The 20,108-nt window shown below is 42.0% G+C and overlaps 1 protein-coding gene across 2 annotated transcripts in view; it reads left to right on the top strand.

Annotated features, from left to right (window-relative positions):
- The window catches only part of ryr2a (ryanodine receptor 2a (cardiac)), a 310,570-nt gene that overhangs the window by 91,800 nt on the left and 198,662 nt on the right, over positions 1–20,108 (top strand). For both annotated transcript variants that reach the window (XM_023949560.2, XM_023949561.2), the window contains exons 32-47: positions 288–402; positions 480–640; positions 739–901; positions 4,518–4,604; positions 5,194–5,325; positions 5,991–6,085; positions 6,160–6,335; positions 9,429–10,063; positions 13,195–13,395; positions 14,789–14,894; positions 15,141–15,281; positions 15,529–15,656; positions 15,934–16,079; positions 16,145–16,259; positions 16,714–16,846; positions 17,781–17,884. In XM_023949560.2, coding sequence (XP_023805328.1) covers positions 288–402; positions 480–640; positions 739–901; positions 4,518–4,604; positions 5,194–5,325; positions 5,991–6,085; positions 6,160–6,335; positions 9,429–10,063; positions 13,195–13,395; positions 14,789–14,894; positions 15,141–15,281; positions 15,529–15,656; positions 15,934–16,079; positions 16,145–16,259; positions 16,714–16,846; positions 17,781–17,884 — 2,638 coding nt within the window. The remainder of the gene's footprint in view (positions 1–287; positions 403–479; positions 641–738; positions 902–4,517; positions 4,605–5,193; positions 5,326–5,990; positions 6,086–6,159; positions 6,336–9,428; positions 10,064–13,194; positions 13,396–14,788; positions 14,895–15,140; positions 15,282–15,528; positions 15,657–15,933; positions 16,080–16,144; positions 16,260–16,713; positions 16,847–17,780; positions 17,885–20,108) is intronic.

The following is a 20,108-nucleotide window of genomic DNA, read 5'->3' on the forward strand; positions in this document are numbered from 1 at the left end:
TTATTTTTCTCCTTGATGCATTTCTTCATTCATTTGTGAACCTTTTGAAGACAAGAAACTGTTTTGGGAATGAAGCAGCACTGCTTAAACAGATAAAGATAAGACATAAAAATTGTTTTTCAGACTTTTGGAAAAAATATTCAGACTTACAATTCACAACTTTAGACAAAAGTCTCCCCAAACTTGTGTCAGGTTATAGTGGTGTCAAGATATTGTGTTTTGAGATCTTTACACAAAAAACACCATCTGGAGAGTGAAAGACTACATTTTACTTTGGTTGTTGTCAGGTTCCTTCTAAAGAGGAACAAGACAGACAGCAGCAGCCATCAATCAGCTCATCTGTCTGAGGAGGCGGGGTCTGATGACAGGGAGGGCTATGAGCTTCTCCTGCATACGTCTGTGGTAGGAAGTGGCTTTTAAATAAAAATCGAAAGTGTTTTTGCAGCCCTAAGGCTATAACCACATGTCTCTGTCTGCAGTACTACTATTCGGTGCGGATCTTTCCGGGTCAGGAGCCCAGCAGCGTGTGGGTAGGATGGGTGACCTCTGATTTTCATCAGTACGATCCTGGTTTTGAGCTCCACAAGGTCCGAACTGTCACAGTTACCCTTGGAGACGAGAAGGGAAAAGTTCATGAAAGGTGAGTAGAATGAGAAAGCTAGGAGATTGTCCTGAAACTGAGCGGAGTAATGCCACCTCTTCAACCTCCTCCACCCACCCACCCACCCTGTTCTGCAGTATAAAGCGCAGCAACTGCTTCATGGTGTGGGCTGGAGAGAGCAGCAGCACTGGTGGTCAAGGGAGGAACAATACCGGCTTAGAGATCGGATGTCTGGTGGACACTACAACTGGTCTGCTAAGCTTTACAGCCAACGGGAAGGAGCTCAGCACCTACTTCCAGGTAAGCCATCCTGACCAGGTAAGCCCTGTTAGGGCAATGATGTCAATGATGACCCTACCAGGGGCTTTTGCCATTCCAGGGCCATGGCAGACAGATCTTGGGTGAAAAGCCAGACAAAGAGTGGTTCAGAACCCCTTTATGAGAAGAAAAAGTAAAGATTCCCTAACATCGCCCAACCCCATACCTGGCTTCAGAGAAGGACCGTGGTGACACCAATCTGGTGATCTGGGCTTTTCCCATGGGTCCTGGATTGGTCCAACTCAGAGAAATGACGTTATATAATGAGTTATATCCCTAGAGGAGACACGCCCGCTTGGGAAGCCTGGCCGACGGTGGCGGAGCGCGACGCCATCTTGGTGAGGTCGTCGGCGCCCACATGATAATGCTTTCTATGGCCTTTAGTGGCATCTAAGTAACTTTTATATAATTTATATATATTAATATTTATGTACATTTATACATATATATAAATATATAATATATATGTATATAGTTTATATAGACACATACATCCTTTGTTGTGTAAATAAGAGAAACAGTCAGCTTTAAAAGCTCAAACTTTAATGAAAAATGCATAGTTGCAGGACTAACAAATAAAAATATTTATTACTAAGAATTTTTTAAAATAATTTTTAAACATGTAGAAGTTTTAGACCTCTTTGACATGTAATTTCAATTATTTAGAAAAGCCCAACAATAAGTCAATAATAAGTCAATAATAATAATTAATTAATAATAATAATAATAATACATCAATAGTAAGTCAATAATAATAATAAATGATAACAATGAATCAATAATTAAATAAAAATAAATAATAATAATAATAAATCAATAAGTCAACAAGAAGTCCAAAAGTCAAAAACAGATTTACCCTAAAAAAGAAAAAAAACAAAAACCAAGAAAAACAATAGATTTACTGATTCATGTGAGTGATCAATTTGGTATAACACAGATGGTATGGTGCCGGGTTTCAACAGTTTGGCCAGTCTTATCAAAATGTGGTTCCACAAAATTTCTTGAACATAGCCAGACTGTATTACTAGTTGGTAACCAAAGTGATCCATCTGGGTTAGCTCTTGTGACAGCTAAGGCTTTTTCCTTAAGTCTGAATCCATTGGAAACCTGCAAGAAAAGTTCAGTCACTGAGTCAGAAATGTATAAATCGATATTACTATAATAGCCTAGTCCTAGTATACTGTATACAGGTTTAACAAAATAAAGTTTACATTCATGTCGACAGCAAATTATACGTACATCATGCAGCATGTTGATAAATGGCCCTGCAGCATCATGCATGTCAACATGTGTACTATTAATGAAGCCCCTGCAGCATTAAAAGAAAAAAATATATTGTACTTACCTGTGAAATGTTATGCCTTCCTCCTTCGTGGACTCATTTCTCCGATTTTGGCAGTTGAAACCTGCACAATGAACTGGCATTTTGCAAAAAAATGTGTTCACATGCATACACTGCAGCAGTGACTTGACCTCACCAAGATGGCGGTGCTCTCCTCCCATGAGGAATCACGTGATGTCTCCTCTAGCGATATAACTCATTGGCAGAGATGCCACTTGTTGTTAGGAAAAATCTCCCATTCCAACCACACAGTAAACAACAAAAAACAAAATGTTATAATGGTGGTTTATTTGCAGGTAAAACTAGTTCTGCAAATTTCTTGAATACACAAGAGCCATTGGCTGTTACTTTGTACTTACTAATATATCTTTCTTGAGTATTTAAAATAAATATCTGTGGAAAATCGATATCGGCTACAAGAGGCAGGAAAATATCGGGTATCGGTTGTAAAAAGTCTATATCGGGCATCACTAGTTTTCAGTGTAGGTGGGGCGGTGGAACAAATACTTCCAGGTTCTCTTCAATCCTGCTGACACAGCTTCTCTTGAGGAAGCAGAGGATGAGGACTTTGGGGTGTGCCTGTCCATCACCCAAACTGATGTCACTGAAGTAGTCAATGAGCTCTTTGATGGCAAGGCTCCAGGAGTGGATGAGGTCCGCCCTGGTTACCTCAATTCTCTGGATGCTGTGGGAGTGTCTTGGCTGACACTTCTCTGCAGTGTGAGAGTCGGGAACTGTACCACTGGACTGGCAGACCGGTTCCCCTTTTCAAGAAGTGGGACCAGAGGGTTTGTTCCAACTAATGGGGAATAATACTCCTTAGCCTCCCTGGGAAAGTCTAAGCCAGGGTCCGTCCGGTGGTCAAACCTCAGGTGTAGGAAGAACGTGGTTTCTGTCCTGGTCATTGAACAGTGGACCAACTCTCTTTTTAAGGTGCTGGAGGGTATGTGGGAGTTCACTCATCCAGTCCATATGTGTTTAGTGGATTTGAATAAGGCATTCAACTGCGTCCCCCCAACCCATCCTGTTGAGGGTACTTTAGGAGTACGGGGTCTGGGGAGACTTACTGAGGGCTGCTTGGTCTCTGTAAGACTGGAGCAGGACCTTGGTTCACATAGCGGGCAGAAAGTCGGACCAATTCCCAGCATGTTGGACTCCGGAAGGGCTGCCCTTCATTACCGGTTCTTTTCATAGTCTTTATGAACAGAATTTCTTGCACCCTGGAGTTGGAGGGGGTCTGGTTTAGGGACCACAGGATATCCCCTCTGCTCTTTGCAGATTATGCTGTCCTGTTGGCTTCATCGAACCAGGACCTCCAGCATACATTGGAGCGGTTGAGGTGTGGGATGAGGGTCAGCACAACTAAATCTGAGGCCATGGTTCTTGAAAGGTAGTTTGCCCTTTCTGGGTGGGTGGAGTGCTTCTGCGCCAGGTGGAGTAGTTTAAATATCCAGGGGTCTTGTTCACAAGTGAGGGAAGATCGGAGCATGAGATTGAGAGGTGGATTGGAGTGGCGTCCCTCGTCATGCAGTCACTGTACTAATCTGTTGTGGTGAAGAGAGAGCTGAGCCAGAAGCCAAGGCTCTAAGTTTACTAGTCGATCTTCATTACTCACCTGTGGTCATGAGCTCTGGGTCATGACCGAAAGAACAAGGTCTCAAATAAAAGCGTCTGAAATTAGCTTCCTCTATAGGGTGGCTTCTCTCCCTTAGAGATAGGATGAGAAGCTCGGTCACCCAGAGCAAGATCCTCCACGTCAAGAGGTGGCTCAGGCATCTACTCTGGATGCCTCCTGGATGCTTCTCTGGGGAGGTGTTCCAGACATGTCCCACTGGGCAGAGGCCCCGGGGAGGACCCAGAATATGCTGGAGAGATTACGCCTCTGGGCTGGCCTGGTTTTGCCTCGGGTCCCCCCAGAGGAGCTGGAGAAATTGGCCGAGGAGAGGGAAGTCTGGCCATCTTTGCTTAGCCCGCTGCTCCAAAGATCCAGTCCTGGATGAGTCGAAGATGGACGGATGGATGGAAGGATGGATGGATGGATGGATGGATGGATGGATGGATGGATGGATGGATGGTTGAATGGATGGATGGATGGATGGCTGGATGGATGGATGGACAATTTGTGGGGTTTTTAGTTGAGGGTGGCAGGTTTTATCCTTTTTTTTTGCTATAACATACTTTGGTCTTTTGATCATTTAATGATTGAAAAAAAGCAGCTTCCTGTTTTCATGAGTCCAACCAAACATCTTTGTGCAGGTGGAGCCCAGCACAAAGCTTTTCCCAGCAGTCTTTGCAAAGGCTACCAGTCCCAATGTCTTCCAGTTTGAACTTGGCTGTGTAAAGGTGAGGCACAGACACACACAACCATGAGGTTCACACATCCACTTTGTTTAGATGTTTTGTTGTTTTTTCATATACATAGAGTAGTTGGGGGATGTGTCAGACAGACATGGTCCCAGACTGTTCTGTTTGTAATGTAAAATTAGATAAATTTACTTGTGACTTCTCTGTTTTGATTTCTTCTTGTAGATCCATCGGTAAGTTCAGCTGGCATGTGTTGTGTGAACAGGTTTGACAAAAGAGAAAGTCGAAATAAAAAATGCACAAAAACAGGTAGTTTTGTAATAATAATTTGGTATTAGTGTGAGACTGAATGACACACGGCTCTATATCATGACAAACACAACAGTTCGCAGGGCAATGGAATTAACTCACCAAGTCCACAGATTCAGCCAAGATAACTGTAATCAGTGCATAACCGTGTTTTTTGTCTCTATTTTGCTCCATTTATCCACTGATTTAACAGCTCTAGTATGCTTTGCTCAGTTATGTTGCACATCAGACTTTATGGATGCTGCTCTGAAACATCTGCAGACCACCATGTCTTGCCGTTTGCAAAGATGGCAGACGTGTTACCCTTTTTTTTCTACAGAACACCATGCCGCTGTCTGCTGGTTTGTTTAGGAGCGAAAGAAGGAACCCTGTCCCCCAGTGTCCTCCTCGGCTCCATGTCCAGTTCCTCACTCCTGTGCTTTGGAGTCGTGTTCCTAACCACTTCCTCAGGGTAACCGCTTTTCTTTCATGTTGCTGAATCATTCCCTTTTCTTTTGTGACGTGAGGAAGTCCTTTGTTTTTTGTTAACAGCTGAGAGATCATAAGAAATTTGTAGATCAATAAATATATTTTTTAAATGCAGTTCTTATAGGACAAGGAGCAAGAATAAAGTTTAACCTTTGCACTTTTCTTTTTAAGAGAAGACAGAAGGCTTTTACTTTTGTAAGTGTGGAACAGGAAGAGTTATTTTTGAGAAACAGTGCTGTAGTCTGGTAGTTGACCTTCATTAGGACTCCAGATGTCCAGGATCTTCAGGAGCAAGAATAAAGTTTAACCTTTGCACTTTTCTTTTTAAGAGAAGACAGAAGGCTTTTACTTTTGTAAGTGTGGAACAGGAAGTGTTATTTTTGAGAAACAGTGCTGTAGTCTGGTAGTTGACCTTCATTAGGACTCCAGATGTCCAGGATCTTCAGGAGCAAGAATAAAGTTAACCTTTGCACTTTTCTTTTTAAGAGAAGACAAAAGGCTTTTACTTTTGTAAGTGTGGAACAGGAAGAGTTATTTTTGAGAAACAGTGCTGTAGTCTGGTAGTTGACCTTTAGGACTCCAGATGTATAGGATCTTCAGGGTAAAGGCACACAGCTTCATTGTCCAGACCTCTGTGCTTTCACGCAGGTTTCAGCCTCCAGAGTGAACGATCGACACGGCTGGCTGCTCCAGTGTGATCAGCCTCTTCAGTTTATGTCTCTGCACATACCTGAGGAGAACAGGTGCAACATCAATACCTACCACCCTCCCACCACCACCTGTAATACATGTTCTCACGCAGCATCTGTGTCTGCAGGTCTGTTGACATCCTGGAGCTTTCAGAACAGAAGGACTTGCTGAGATTTCATTACCACACCCTCAGACTTTACTCCGCCATCTGTGCTCTTGGGAATAACCGAGTGGCTCACGCTCTTTGCTCCCATGTGGATGAGGCGCAGCTGTTGCAGGCTATACAGAACAAGTACATGCCAGGTAACACCAAGAACGGCTTTCCTGCAGGAGCTTGAGCTTGGGGGAATGTTATTGTTAAAGTTTGGCCTAGTTTACGAAAGGGGTTTATTCAAACATACCTCTGGTATGTCAAAAGATTTATAACCCCCTTTTGTAACAGTAACAAATGTCCAACACAAGAGGCTCTCATCTGTTTGCTCAGCTGTTAGACAGGACAAGTTAAAATAAAAAATAAAAAAAATCATTGATTATTATTAGAACATATTATCAAGAAAAAAACAGTAATTCTTGCCTCACATTTCAGATCAAGTAAAGGAAATCAATAACTTATTGATCGTAATTTAAAACATTTCAGTAATCATTCGTTGCACATTACACAATGTAATACTTATTGATTGTAGTTAAAAGAGCTTTGATTATTTCACCACAATCAAGTTCACACATGTATTTGGAATTATTCAAGATCACCTGTTGATCTTTAACTCCTCCTATCTTCATATTGTGAAATCAATGTTTCTTTATACGTTTTCTTTAATATTTGGATATTTGAACATTGTTTTAGCTCATTACTTAACCCGTTCCAAAGTTTAGTGCCACACACAGACACACAGAAACTTTTCTTTGTGGTTCTTATCAATTTGATCTTGAAGTTCCTACATCTCCTCAGTTTGTAGCCTCCTTCATTTTCCAAGAAAGGTTTTTGGATATTGCATGGTAAGAATTTCCCACTAAGTCTGTATAGAAGTTGCTCTGTGTAAAAATCAACAAGGTCATACAGTTTTGAAATTATGGATTGATAAAATAAATTATTTGTATGATCAAGATAGCCAGCTTTATGTACAATTCTTATGGCTCGTTTTGAAATAAAAAGAGAGGATGTAAACCCTTACAATAATTTCCCCAAATTTCTATACAGTAGGTGAAATATGGTATGAGTAGCAGTACAATAGATATCCACTGTTGTAATCTGTTTTTTTGTATGTTTAGATTTATTTATGATTAAAAAACTTTTTTGAGACTTTAGTTTGTATGTGTCGGATGTGAGGCTTCCAACTTAGTTTGTTATCAATAACAACCCCTTAGAATTTGATTTCTGTAACATTTTCAATTGAGACATTATTTATTTTAATTGAGAGCTTGGGATTGACGTAGTTACCAAAAAACAGTACTTTGGTTTTATCTAGGTTTAAAGATAATTTGTTGTAATCTATCTATGATTTTATTTTGTTTAACTCTGTGTTCATCTTATTGAAACGTTCCCCAGGATTGTCTGTAGAATATAATATATTTGTGTCATCAGCAAATAATATGAATTTTACAAGTTTTGAAACATTGAACATATAATATATATAAATATTGGATAGCAGTAGACCCAGAATTGATCCTTGTGGGACACCACAACTTATCTCTTTGACTTCTGATGTAAATTTGTCAATCTTGATAAATCGTTTTTTCCTGTTAAATAGCTTTTGACCCAAGTTAGCACTAATCCTCTTATCCCATACCCTTTCATTTTGTCAAGTAGGATGTCATGGTTGAGAATGTCAAATGCTTTTTTTAAATCAATGAAAATTCCAGCTGCAAATTTCTTGTCCAGAGCATTTGTGATTTCCTCCACAGCATCAGTAGCCGCGGTTACATGCACAAAATATCTTGATCGGATCAATGGTCGGATTCAAATTCAACCATGTACATGGGATCAGAAAAACTTTTTCCGATTAGAACGAACGTTCACATGGTCACACTTAACGCCGGAATAAATCATTTTGGCATACGCAGTAGTGCTGAAAATACCGGAAGAGGAAATGGGTCCCGTTGTGAACAAACTGAGTTGCCATATACAGGGGAAGAGGCAAAGAGCCAGTGGGGCGGGGCGGGGCAGGGCGGGGCGGGGCAGGGCGAAGCGGCGCTTCCTACTGGGCGTTCGCTCTGCCCTCGCCAGCAGCCAGTCGGTCCTGGTTGAACTCCAAAGCTTTCTCTGGAGCGAAACACTGTCTATGCATGACGTCAAACCAGAGCAGTAGTGACACACGATTGGAATGAACCATTTACATGCAACACGATCGGATCAACAATCGGCATAACCCACCCATCTTGATTGGAAAGAAATTTCGATCCGAACGAATCTGATCGGGGCAGACTATTCCGAATGGCATGCTTACATTTTTCTTCCGATCAGGCATTCTTTCCGATGACTTTTGTCCATGTAAACGCAGCCAATGATAGCAAATGAGGTTGATCTGTTTTCTCTAAAACCATATTGGTTTTCATTTATAATGTTGTGTTTATCAATAAATGTAACTAATTTTCTAATTTCTGTGTGGAGTTGGCATGTTCTCCCCGTGCATGCGTGGGTTTTCTCCGGGATCTCCGACTTCCTCCCACCGTCCAAAAACATGCTACATAGGTTGATTGGCAACTCTAAATTGTCCATAGGTGTGAGTGTGAGAATGAATGGATGTGTGATTGAGGATATTCCACCCTGCGACAGACTGGCGACCAGTCCAGGGTATCCCTTGCCTACGCCCAAGTGGCCGGGATAGACTCCGGCAACCCCGTGACCCCGAAAGGGAATAAACGGTTAAGAAGATGAATGAATGAATGAATGAATGAATGTAACTAATTTATAATTGAATATTTTTTCTAAAATGTTTGAGAATTGTGGAAGAAGAGAAACAGGTCTTTAGATTGTAAATAGGTGTTTGTCTCCGCTCTTATAAATAGGAATCACTTTTGCAATTTTCATTTGGTTTGGGAATCTCCTAGTTTCTTAAGATAAGTTATATAATATATATATATATATATATATATATATATATATATATATATATATATATATATATATATATATATATATATATATATATATATATTCATAATCTTTTGAGTTTTTACTCTTGATTTTATTTACAATTGATATCAGCTCATTTTATTTCACATGAGAGAGAACGATTGAATGTGGGATCCTTTCAATGGGTGGATTATTGTCTATGCTGATTTTGCATTTTGGAATTTCCGCTGCCGACTCTGGACCCACGTTTACAAAATATTTATTGAGGCCGTTTGCTGCTTTATTCAGTTACTTTCTCCTGCTCCTCTCTGTTTCCCCTGCAGGTTTACTTCGAGCAGGCTACTATGACCTCCTGATCGACATCCACCTCAGAAGCTACGCCACCGCTCGGCTCATGATGAACAACGAGTACATCGTTCCCATGACTGAGGAAACCAAAAGCATAACCCTGTTCCCAGATAAAGGGAAGAAGCATGGCCTGCCGGGAATCGGACTTAGCACCTCTCTGCGACCCAGAATGCATTTCTCCTCTCCAAGTTTTATCCGAGTGGCAGGATCCATGCTGAGTAGCACCACTGGATCAGGGTCTTTCTTTCAGTTCAGCCCAGAGTTCCCCCTGGACACTTTGAAGGTCAAAACTATCGAGATGCTGACAGAAGCAGTGCAGGAGGGCAGCATGCATGTGAGGGATCCCATCGGTGGGAGCACAGAGTTTCTGTTTGTGCCCCTAGTTAAGCTGGTCTACACCATGCTCATCATGGGAGTCTTCCAGGACGGAGACCTGAAGAAGATTCTTCAGCTCATTGAACCATCCGTGTTCTCAGAGTACAGAGAAGAGGCTGGTGAGAAGTCCGGATCGATGAACCTGGAGAAGCTCAGCAGGGGAGAAGATGGAGGGAAGAGCGTTCCCAAAGAAGGACTTTTGCAGATGAAGCTGCCAGAACCAGTAAAGCTCCAGGTGGGTAGGGAGGTGCAGACTGAGATAATAAACATAGCACTCAAGTGCCAGTACAGCTGAAACAATACTCACAAAAATTCTGCAACATCATTAAAAACTGAAAACATATAATGCTAAACATAATGTGAAAAACATGCTCCTCTGTCCACTGTTTTGTAATGCGGGGTGTTGGACTCAGGAGCACAAAAACAGAGGTAAGTTAAAGAGTTCATTGAGCAGACTTTGCAGAACTGAGAGATGGGCTGGGCAGAGTACAAGAACTGGAACCTTTACTGGAAATAGAGAGCTGGAATGGATGAGGGCTCGAGCCGAGCCAATGTTGGACTGGGGCAGAGCTGAGCCAAATGACTGGCGTGCACCAGCTTAACCTTGGAGACATGAAACGTGGGGTGGAGCCACATGAACCTGGGGAGCTTAAGCCTCACAGTAGCCGGGCTAATAATCTTCTCAATCAGAATGGGACTGACAAAGTGGAAAGCCAACTTCCGTGAGTCCACATGCAGCGGAAGGTCTTTGGCAGACAACCACACTCTGTCACCCACCTTATAGGCAGGCACCTGGGAGAATAGCGAGAAGAACTTTGGAGAAAGGCCCATCGGGACCTGTCCAAAGTGCGCCGGCAGCGTCATATGAGAGCATGTACAAAAGGAAAACTGGACTGGTTCTCTTGGGACGGGAACAACTGCGGTTGAAAACAATAGGCACAATGGAATGGATAAAGACCCGTAGCGGAGCAAACCAGGAAATTATGGGTATATTCCACCCACAGTAGTTGAGACGCCCAAGTTGACGGCGTTTGGGAGATGATACATCTGTCTCCATCTCTTGGTTTAGCCGTTCGGTCTGACCATTGGACCGTGGGTGAAAACCAGAGGAAAGCCTCACAGACACACCCAACAGGGAACAGAACTCCTTCCAGAAACCAGATGTACACTGAGGACCTTGGTCAGAGACTTTGTCAGTAGGAAGTCCATGAAGCCTAAAGACATGTTGAAGGAGCAATTCAGCCGTTTCCTTGGGAGAAGGCAACAGAGTAAGCCGTCTTAGCGAACCGTTCAATAATCGGGAGGATAACTGTGTTACCATCCGACTCAGGGAGGCCAGTCACTAAGTCCAGAGAAATGTGGGACCAGGGTCTCTTGGGAATAGGTAGAGGATGCAGAAGTCCCGCTGGACATTAATGGGATGGCTTATGTTAGCAGCAGACCGGGCAGGCAGACACGAATTCCCGGAGGTCATGTACCTACATAGGCCACCAGAACCTTTATTGGAGGAAGTTGAGGGTGCGGTGAACACCAGAGTGACATGTGAGATGAGAGGAGTGAGCCCATTGAAGTACCTCAGAACAGAGATGAGTAGGCACAAACAATCCATCAGGACAGGAACTCAGACCAGAATGTCTTTGCAAGGCAGCCTTAACCCGGTCTTCTATGGGCCAGGAGTCAGCTCCAATCAGATAAGAAGAAGGCAGAATAGAGTCTGGATCTTGTAAGGTTCCCATCTTAGATTCTGGGAACTGTCCCGAGAGAGTGTCTGACTTCTGGTTCCGTGATCCAGGACGGTATGAAAGGGTGAAGTTGAAACATGTGAAGAACAAAGACCAGCAGGCTTGACGAGAGTTCAGGCATCTTGCAGAACGAATATATTGCAAGTTCTTATGGTCAGTCCATGCCAGAAAAGGACGAGATGCCCCTTTTAGCCAGTGACGCCACTCTTCCAAGGCCAGCTTGACCGCTAGTAGTTCCCAGTTTCCGATGTCATAATTCCTTTCAGCTGGAGGCAGACAACGGGAGAAAAAGGCGCAGGGGTACAATTTCTGGTCAGATGATGAACGCTGGGATAGAACGGCTCCGACCCCAACCTCAGAAGCATCTACCTCCACCACAAATTATCTTGAGGTATCCGGGATGGTAAGAACCAGAGCTGAAGCAAACCTGGTCTTTAGTTTAGAGAAAGCAGCCTGAGCTTCTTCTGTCCAGCAAAAGGAAGCTTTGGATGACTTCAGGCATGTCCATGGAGCAGCCAGGGAGCTGTACGAACAGATGAGAGCAGAGCTTGGTTGAGAGCTGGAGCTGAGCTGGAGCAGAACTTACCTTGAGCTGAGCTAAAACTGAGTGGGGGCAGTGGGCTGGAGCCGATCTGAAACAGAGCTGAATCAGAAGATCATCTGGCAGAGGTGTCTTGGATCTTTACTGCTTTTATGCTGGTCTGATTGTGAGGAGCTGCGATGTGAGGACTGAAGTGGAGAAGAGAGGAAAACCAGGGCTGGAATCCAGACCGTGACATGTTTAGTCAAAGTTATTAAAAGATTCAGTAGAATGAACTTTTGCCTCTGTGCTGTAAAACCTTCACAAAGTACATTGATGACGAGAAGACAAAATAAAAAGTCATATTTTGATTAATTTACGCATTTCTGAACACTGTTCCAAAAACTTGTGCTCTGAGTACCAGCGCCTCGCAAACCATGAAAACGAACAGGTTCTAAAAGTGGGGAACTGCCCCTTCCAGGAAGAGTCTGCACTGCCACCACTGCCCCAGGCAAACACACTTTCTCTGTGGAGCTAGTGGTAAGGGAATGTGTGGAATGACAATAAAACAAATCTTAAATCTTGAATCTTGAAAAGATAGACCTTATTTACACGCTGTCTCAAATTTGATACACATATTTTCACATGGTGTAACTGTATTAAAAGGTATTAATTGTTGACAAATTTTTGATTCGTTCAATACAGATAGTTGTCATTTGATAAAAGAATAAATGAGTTATTCTCACCATAAATTTATTTAAATTGGCAAAACGTTCCTGCCAAAATTTTTTTTTCAGATTTTATGGAAGCAGCCATTTTTAAATGACCAGGAAAAGACCATCTACTGCTTCTGGTGGAATGATGATGTACTACAAGGGAGAAAACATGAATCGGATTATTTACAATGAGTTATAAAGGAACGTTTGGATAATGCTAATGCGATAGGGGTCTCAGAAATGTTTGTATTAAATATTATACAATAAAACATTATTTTAAAAGAATGAATACAAGATACAAGAAAAGCGTATTTGACAAATGTTTATTCTCATGTTTTATGTTGTGTTACTACATGCGCTGAATGCGAGTGTGTTTGTTCACATGCAGATGTGCCATGTGCTTCAGTACCTGTGCGACTGCCAGGTGCGGCACCGTATCGAGGCGGTGGTTGCTTTCTCAGATGACTTCGTGGCTTGTCTTCAGGATAACCAGCGGTACCGCTACAACGAGGTGATGCTAGCACTCAACATGTCAGCAGCCCTCACCGCCAAGAAAACCAAAGAGTTCAGATCCCCCCCACAGGAACAGGTAGGACCGCAAAAAAAAACGTAACTTTATATCTGATAAAGACTTGATTAGACTAGATTGGACTTGATAAGTAGTTCATCTATATTTAAAGCCCCTGTTGAACTTTACATGTTGTCATTCATTATACTTCTGTTCATAATATGTATCTTTTTATTTTATTACTTTGAAGTAAGTAAATAAAAATAAATAAATAATGGAGTGCAGAAAAGCTGCTGACAGAAAATGTTCAAAAAAATCCAAATACTGTCTGTGGTGGACCGAGCAGTAGAAGGCAAGGACAGCAAACAATTTAATCAAAAATATTGAAATTTAATTTTCAAAATGTGTAAATGGGCAAAAATGGGCCCTTAAAAGAGGTCAAAGCAACAAAGTTAACTCAAGTTTTTAAATGTAACAGAGGACAACTGAACAGACAAACCAACATAATTAAACTGACCTTTCTAATTGCAAACACAAGGGAACATATATAGTGGCTGATCAAACCAACTAGACACACAAGGGGGAACTTAAAAAGACTAAGACAAAATACAGAGAACAAACTAAACTAATGTCCAACATGTGATAAATTAACATACACAATGAATGAAATTAAGGACCATCAAAATTGAAACTAAAGTAAAGAAACACAAAAAGAGTTCCTTGTCCACTGGGTGATGGTTCAGTCCAATTAGCTGCCTGCTGAATATAAGGCCTCTGCTGACTGGCATGCATTCTTGTGTCAGGCCTGACTTGATTGTTCCAGCAGCAGATGGCAGTAGCAGCAGCAATGGTTCCCTTTAGCACTGGTGACTCAAAGCATAACATCAAATTAATAAAGCAAATTATAATAAAGTAAACTGAAACATGTTGATAAACTTTATGATCAAATGTGTGTTATTTTTGATAAAGAAATCTAGAAGTATATGCAAACAAATAAAGTGAACAGATATATGTAGGGTGTGGTGCAGGAGGTTACTGCCCTGATGGTGTGGCAGCGTAGGCAGCCATCACACTGTCCTATCCAATACTGTCCCTTTCAATTCAATTTTATTCAAGAAACTGAAAATGTTGTTTTTCCTGGCTCTATGACTTGCTATGCTCCAGACTCCTCCCACCAACTAAAAAAGTGTCTGTTAGATTAGTCCCTCATCCCTGACCCCTCCCGTTGAAATAGTTTGTACATTTAATCTATCCATGACTGTATTTTTGAAGTGACTTAAACCCGGTTGATTTTCTTTACCTGTTAATTCTATTACTTTAGTTGGATAAAAAAAAATCATAAGATGTGATGTTAAACAGCAGATGTTGTCAAATGTAGTAAAACTACATTCTGGAGAACAAAAGTAAGCAGCTCAACTTTGGTCTCCACAGCATATAAAATTGAAGAGCATCTTTATTTCTTATAATTCCTTAGATCAACATGTTGCTGAACTTTAAGGGCGAAAAGCAGGATGGTCCTTGTCCGGAATTTATCCGGGAACAACTGCTGGATTTCCATGAAGACCTGATGCGACACTGCGGTCAGTTCCATAGCACAAAATGTCCCAACCCTGGTCATGAAAGATTCCAGCCCTACATGTTGGACTCATGTCCAAACCCCAACACCCATGACTGAAACAGCTGGGGTCTCTTCAAGGCTGTTAGGCTAAACAGCAAAAATATCAAACATGGAGGTCACGGGTTCTTGAAGACCACTTTTAGAAACACACACTTGTTCTGGCTAAAAAACCCTACAGCACAGTAAGAATGATTCTTCTGCTTGCCAGGCATTGAGCTGGACGATGATATAGCCATTGATGGCGACAACGACTTCACCTTCAGAGGGCGCCTTATGTTGTTGGTGGAGAAAGTATCAGCTCTTAAGAAAAAGATCGGCAACCCACCAAAGGAGAAGGACAGACAGCCCAGTAAGTCTTGAAACTTATGAACAGCATTATGTTTTAAGCTGACAGTGTTACCAGCAGGAAGCTTTTCATCTGAAATTTCATCCACACCTCTGCTTCTGCCTGCTTCCTCAGATTATTATAATTATTATTTTAAAGTCATGTTTCAAAATGTGAATTTTTTTAAACACAAAACTGTTTAAGTGAAAGTAAAAATCTGTCACTCACTGATATTGTTAATATAGTTTTTGTGTGCGTGTGTGTACTGCAGGTACTTTACAGCAGCTCATTTCAAACACGATGGTCAGCTGGGCTCAAGAATCTGTGATTGAAGATCCAGATCTGGTCAGGGCAATGTTTGTCCTGCTGCACCGCCAGTATGACGGTATAGGCGGCCAGGTACCAGTCTGCATATTTGTGAATATGGAGTTTTAGCTTCATGATCATTAATTTAATCAATCCTAAAGACACAAGTAACACAGTAACGTTTGTCTAGGTGTTTTAAAGGGAAGCTCTGAATAAAACCAGCTTATGTGGATCCATTGATCAGTAATCAATTCAGAGAAATACTAACACAGCAGATTAACCTCTTAACTGATACTCCATGAGCCCCTCTATACACTTCCTCTCTTTACATCTTAAAGAATTCATTATGTTTGCTTTTGCTGTCCTCCAGGTGCATGCTCTTCCGAAGACCTACACCATAAACTCTGTATCAGTTGAGGACACCATTAACCTACTGGCTGCCCTGGGTCAGATCAGATCTCTGCTGAGTGTCCGTATGGGCAAAGAGGAGGAGAAATTGATGATCCGGGGGTTGGGGTAAGAACACAGCATTTTGTTCTGGAGTATAACTCAGAGGTTTAAACTCTTCCTGTATTCTGCAGTGACATCATGAATAACAAGGTGTTCTACCAGCATCCCAACCTGATGAGAGCTCTGGGCATGCATGAGACTGTCATGGAGGTCATGGTCAACGTTCTTAGCGGTGGAGACTCCAAGGTACTTCTGCTACCCAAAGAACAGCTTGTTCAAAAGACTAATATGATACATTTTTCTGAATAATTTTAACCCTTTACTACTACAGTATATATTGTTTATATATATTTTTTGATATATTACAGACCAAAGTTTGGACACACCTTCTCATTCAAAGAGTATTCTTTATTTTCATGACTATGAAATTGTAGAGTCACACTGAAGGCATCAAAACTGTGAATTAACATATGAGGAATTATATACATAACAAAAACTTGTGAAACAACAAAAAATATGTCATATTCTTGGTTCTTCATAGTAGCCACCTTCGTCTTTGATTACTGCTTTGCACACTCTTGGCATTCTTTTGATGTGCTTCAAGAGGTAGTCACTGTATATGAAGTGAAACATTTACTCATCAAAGGGTTAATGGCAGTCAAAGAAGCTTAAGGAATTTCCTGCTTGTCTGTCTCTGCAGGAAATCACCTTCCCCAAAATGGTGGCCAACTGTTGTCGCTTCCTGTGCTACTTCTGTCGAATCAGCCGGCAGAATCAGAAGGCCATGTTTGACCATCTCACCTATCTGCTGGAGAACAGCAGTGTTGGTCTTGGTGAGTTAGAGGTTGTCAGACATACAGTAGCTTATTGCATCTTCTCTGCAAAAGACACACCCTGGTAGAACTCTAAATAAAACCAAATACATCAAAACATTACGGTAATTGTTTCTGGATGTGGATTTCAGACATTGGTTGGACACAAATGGCTGCCCAGTTTAAGCGTGCTAATTAAAAAACAGTTCTCTATTTTTATTTTAAATTCTATATTTTTCTAGTATTATGTTAGCATCCCATGTTTGGTGTTACTGTTCTATCAGCATTCCATTAGCTTTATTTAAAGACCCACGCTGGGGAAAATTGTTTTTTTTGGTGTTTTTAACGTGCTCTTGTGACCTTTTTCTGATAATAAAGTACACATTTTAGGAAAATGAAACTTAAATTTGTATTAGTATTTCTTTTTTCAAATTGATGTGAATGAGGAGCAGATGAAAAAAATACTGTTTGAAAAAGATTGCAGATGTGACGTGGAAACTACGCATAGTGGACCACAAACACAAACTTTGTGTGTGTGCTCCACTTCAACGGCTTGCCCACAACTCAAAAGCAAATTTTTGCCGCTCTGCAAAAACAATGTCCTAGAAAACAACACAGGTTTTTTAATTTTGGCTAAAAACAGCTTAATCATTATTAAAAGATCACTTTTACATTTGAAGAAAAATTTTCGGGGTGGGTCCTTATAGGTGTTTCTTGAGTATGTTATAAGAAATCCTAGCTTTCTATTAGCATATTTTAACATATTTTGATATTTTAACAAATTGCTGTTGTACAGCAATGTTGAACTGTCCCAGAGGGTACATGCTCTAGTATATGTGCACCAAATGCTTACTGCATGTAACGTCACAAAAAAGTATGAAATAAACTGCTCCCAGATTAGATAAAGTCGTATTCAAGTATCTTCATGCGTATTTTCTTCTTGTGGTGTCTTCAGCATCTCCATCAATGAGAGGGTCCACTCCCCTGGATGTAGCTGCAGCGTCTGTCATGGACAACAACGAGCTAGCCTTGGCTTTAAGAGAGCCAGACCTGGAGAAGGTGAGGCTGACACACACACACACCTATAATGTCGAGATAACATGGGCTTCATTTGATCTGATCTGATGATCTGATGATATTTTTTATTCTTATATTTATGAGGTTTAACTGCTGCCATCTGGGTGCTGTGAGCTCTGATACTGTTGTGAATAACTTATCCTGAAGGTGGCACTAAACACATGAATAAAACAAAAAGTTGATTTCCTCCCAAAGAAGAGACAGCTAAAGCTGAAGTCTTATATTGAATGTTGTATGCAGTTTCAGTGTATTTACTCCAGTGTTTTCACACCTGTGTGCTGCGGCACATTAGTGTTCCGTGAGAGATGGTCAGTTGTGCCGTGGGAAACTATTAACTTTCACTGATATAAAACATTTACCATCACCAGAATATCAGCTCCATGTTCTTCAAAAAAGACCTAGGATTCACACTGAGTAGTTTGCCGGCATATTTATGGAGCCCTTCATTATAAATACACCGGATATCTCAGTGTCTGTGTCTTTCGTAAGGAGGGCAAGAAGAACTATTGACGGTAGCTCCTCCCACACGCGGTGGGAGCGTCAGGTTACTAAACACACTCTTGGACAACCATCCAGCAGCGACTTTGATGAGTATGAAAACAAAAGCGGAGGACACAAATGTTATACACAAATAGTGTGTACTCTAAACAATACATTTAAATGAAGAGTGTGCGGGGGGGGGACACAATCCGCGGCACAAGCCTGAGCAGAACCGGGGCTAGTGATCCGTACAAATCATCCGTGCACCCTTAGTAGCTTCCCGTGGGATCCAGTGTCGAACCGTGTACAAAGTGAATAGAATAATGAAGTTCAGAGACTTGAGTCTGTCCAGGATCAGCACCACTGCTTTTCACTACAACTCCCATGATGCATTGGGTTAATGTCACCGTGTCTCTTACTGTGCTGCTGTTTAATGTAATGAAGCAGAGCAAACGCAAACATCTGTTCTCAGTGGTGGTTTTACACTAACTTACTCCCTGGGCGAGTAACCCCCCCGCGTGCATACACGATTTGACGGGGTGTCAAACTCAGTTGCACATGGTGGTCTAAATAAAAAACAAGCTTTTGGTTGCCAGCCGAACAAAACAGTTGCTGAACACACAAAGCTAAACCTTTGCAACTTTCAAACCATTGAAACTTTTTGGAACATAAATATGAAAAAAAAACAGCAAAATTAATCTAAAATAAATCAAGTTAAATGTTAAATATCATATTGTAGCGTCCTCTTTTCCCGAGTCACTCAGGCACGGAGACCAAATCCTTTTTGTGATTTTTATTTTGGCTACTGTAGGCCGTAACCAACGCCGTACAACATGCAGCCACTCTCAAAACTCTCTCGAACTCTCTCTCTCAACCGCTGAACGAACCAGAGAGACCCAACCCCCCTCTGTATGATGCGTTCAAGTAACTTTGGGATTTTGGAATGACCAACATCTACCCAGACCAACTCAGTCCGCTACACTATCCCCCCCCCCCAAAAAAACCTCGTCCTCGAGGTGAAACAAAGTCTCTCAGATGAGCAGGCGGTCGTCGAGCTCTCTGCGGCCGCACACTCAATGTGGGGCTAGTCGAAGTGACCCCAGGTGACCCACAGGCATCTGGAGGAATGGAGCTTGCAGTTCCCGCGGTGGTATTTCCAGCCACCGAGTGCTTAACTGATCTGTTTGAAGGTCTCAACGACACAGGAACACTCGCTGTAGTCTTCTCCGTCTCCCATGTGGGGGTTTCTAACCTTGCAGCACCTCTGTAAGGAGCCAGCCTGTCTCGATGTAGTGCCACCTTCCTGCCCCTAGGGGGTAGGAGAACTCTGTAAACCACCTCACCAAGTCTCTCCAATATCTCACAAGGGCCCACCCAGTCACTGTCCAGTTTTGGACACCTGCCTTTCTTCCTTTGAGGATTGTAGACCCACACCAACTCTCCCACCTGAAAGTGACGCCCCCTAGTGTGCACATCATAATTCCTTTTTTGTCTTTGTCCCGCACTCAGCAGCTTGTTCCTTGCAAAGTTGTGAGCAGACTCCAGCCGGTCCTGCAACTTCCTCGCATAGTCCGACCCTGGGGGGTCCCTGGGCACCTCTGGGGGTTTTCCCATTGCCATCTCTGCCGGTGTACGTATCTCCCTGCCCAGCATCAGTAAAGCAGGAGAACAGGCAGTTGAGTCCTGGGCAGCCGACCTGTAGGCCATGAGTAGCAGGGGTACATGG

This window comes from Oryzias latipes, chromosome 19 (assembly GCF_053564925.1).
Source record: "Oryzias latipes strain Hd-rR chromosome 19, Olatipes_Hd-rR_3.1".
In the NCBI taxonomy this organism is placed as follows: Eukaryota; Metazoa; Chordata; class Actinopteri; order Beloniformes; family Adrianichthyidae; genus Oryzias; species Oryzias latipes.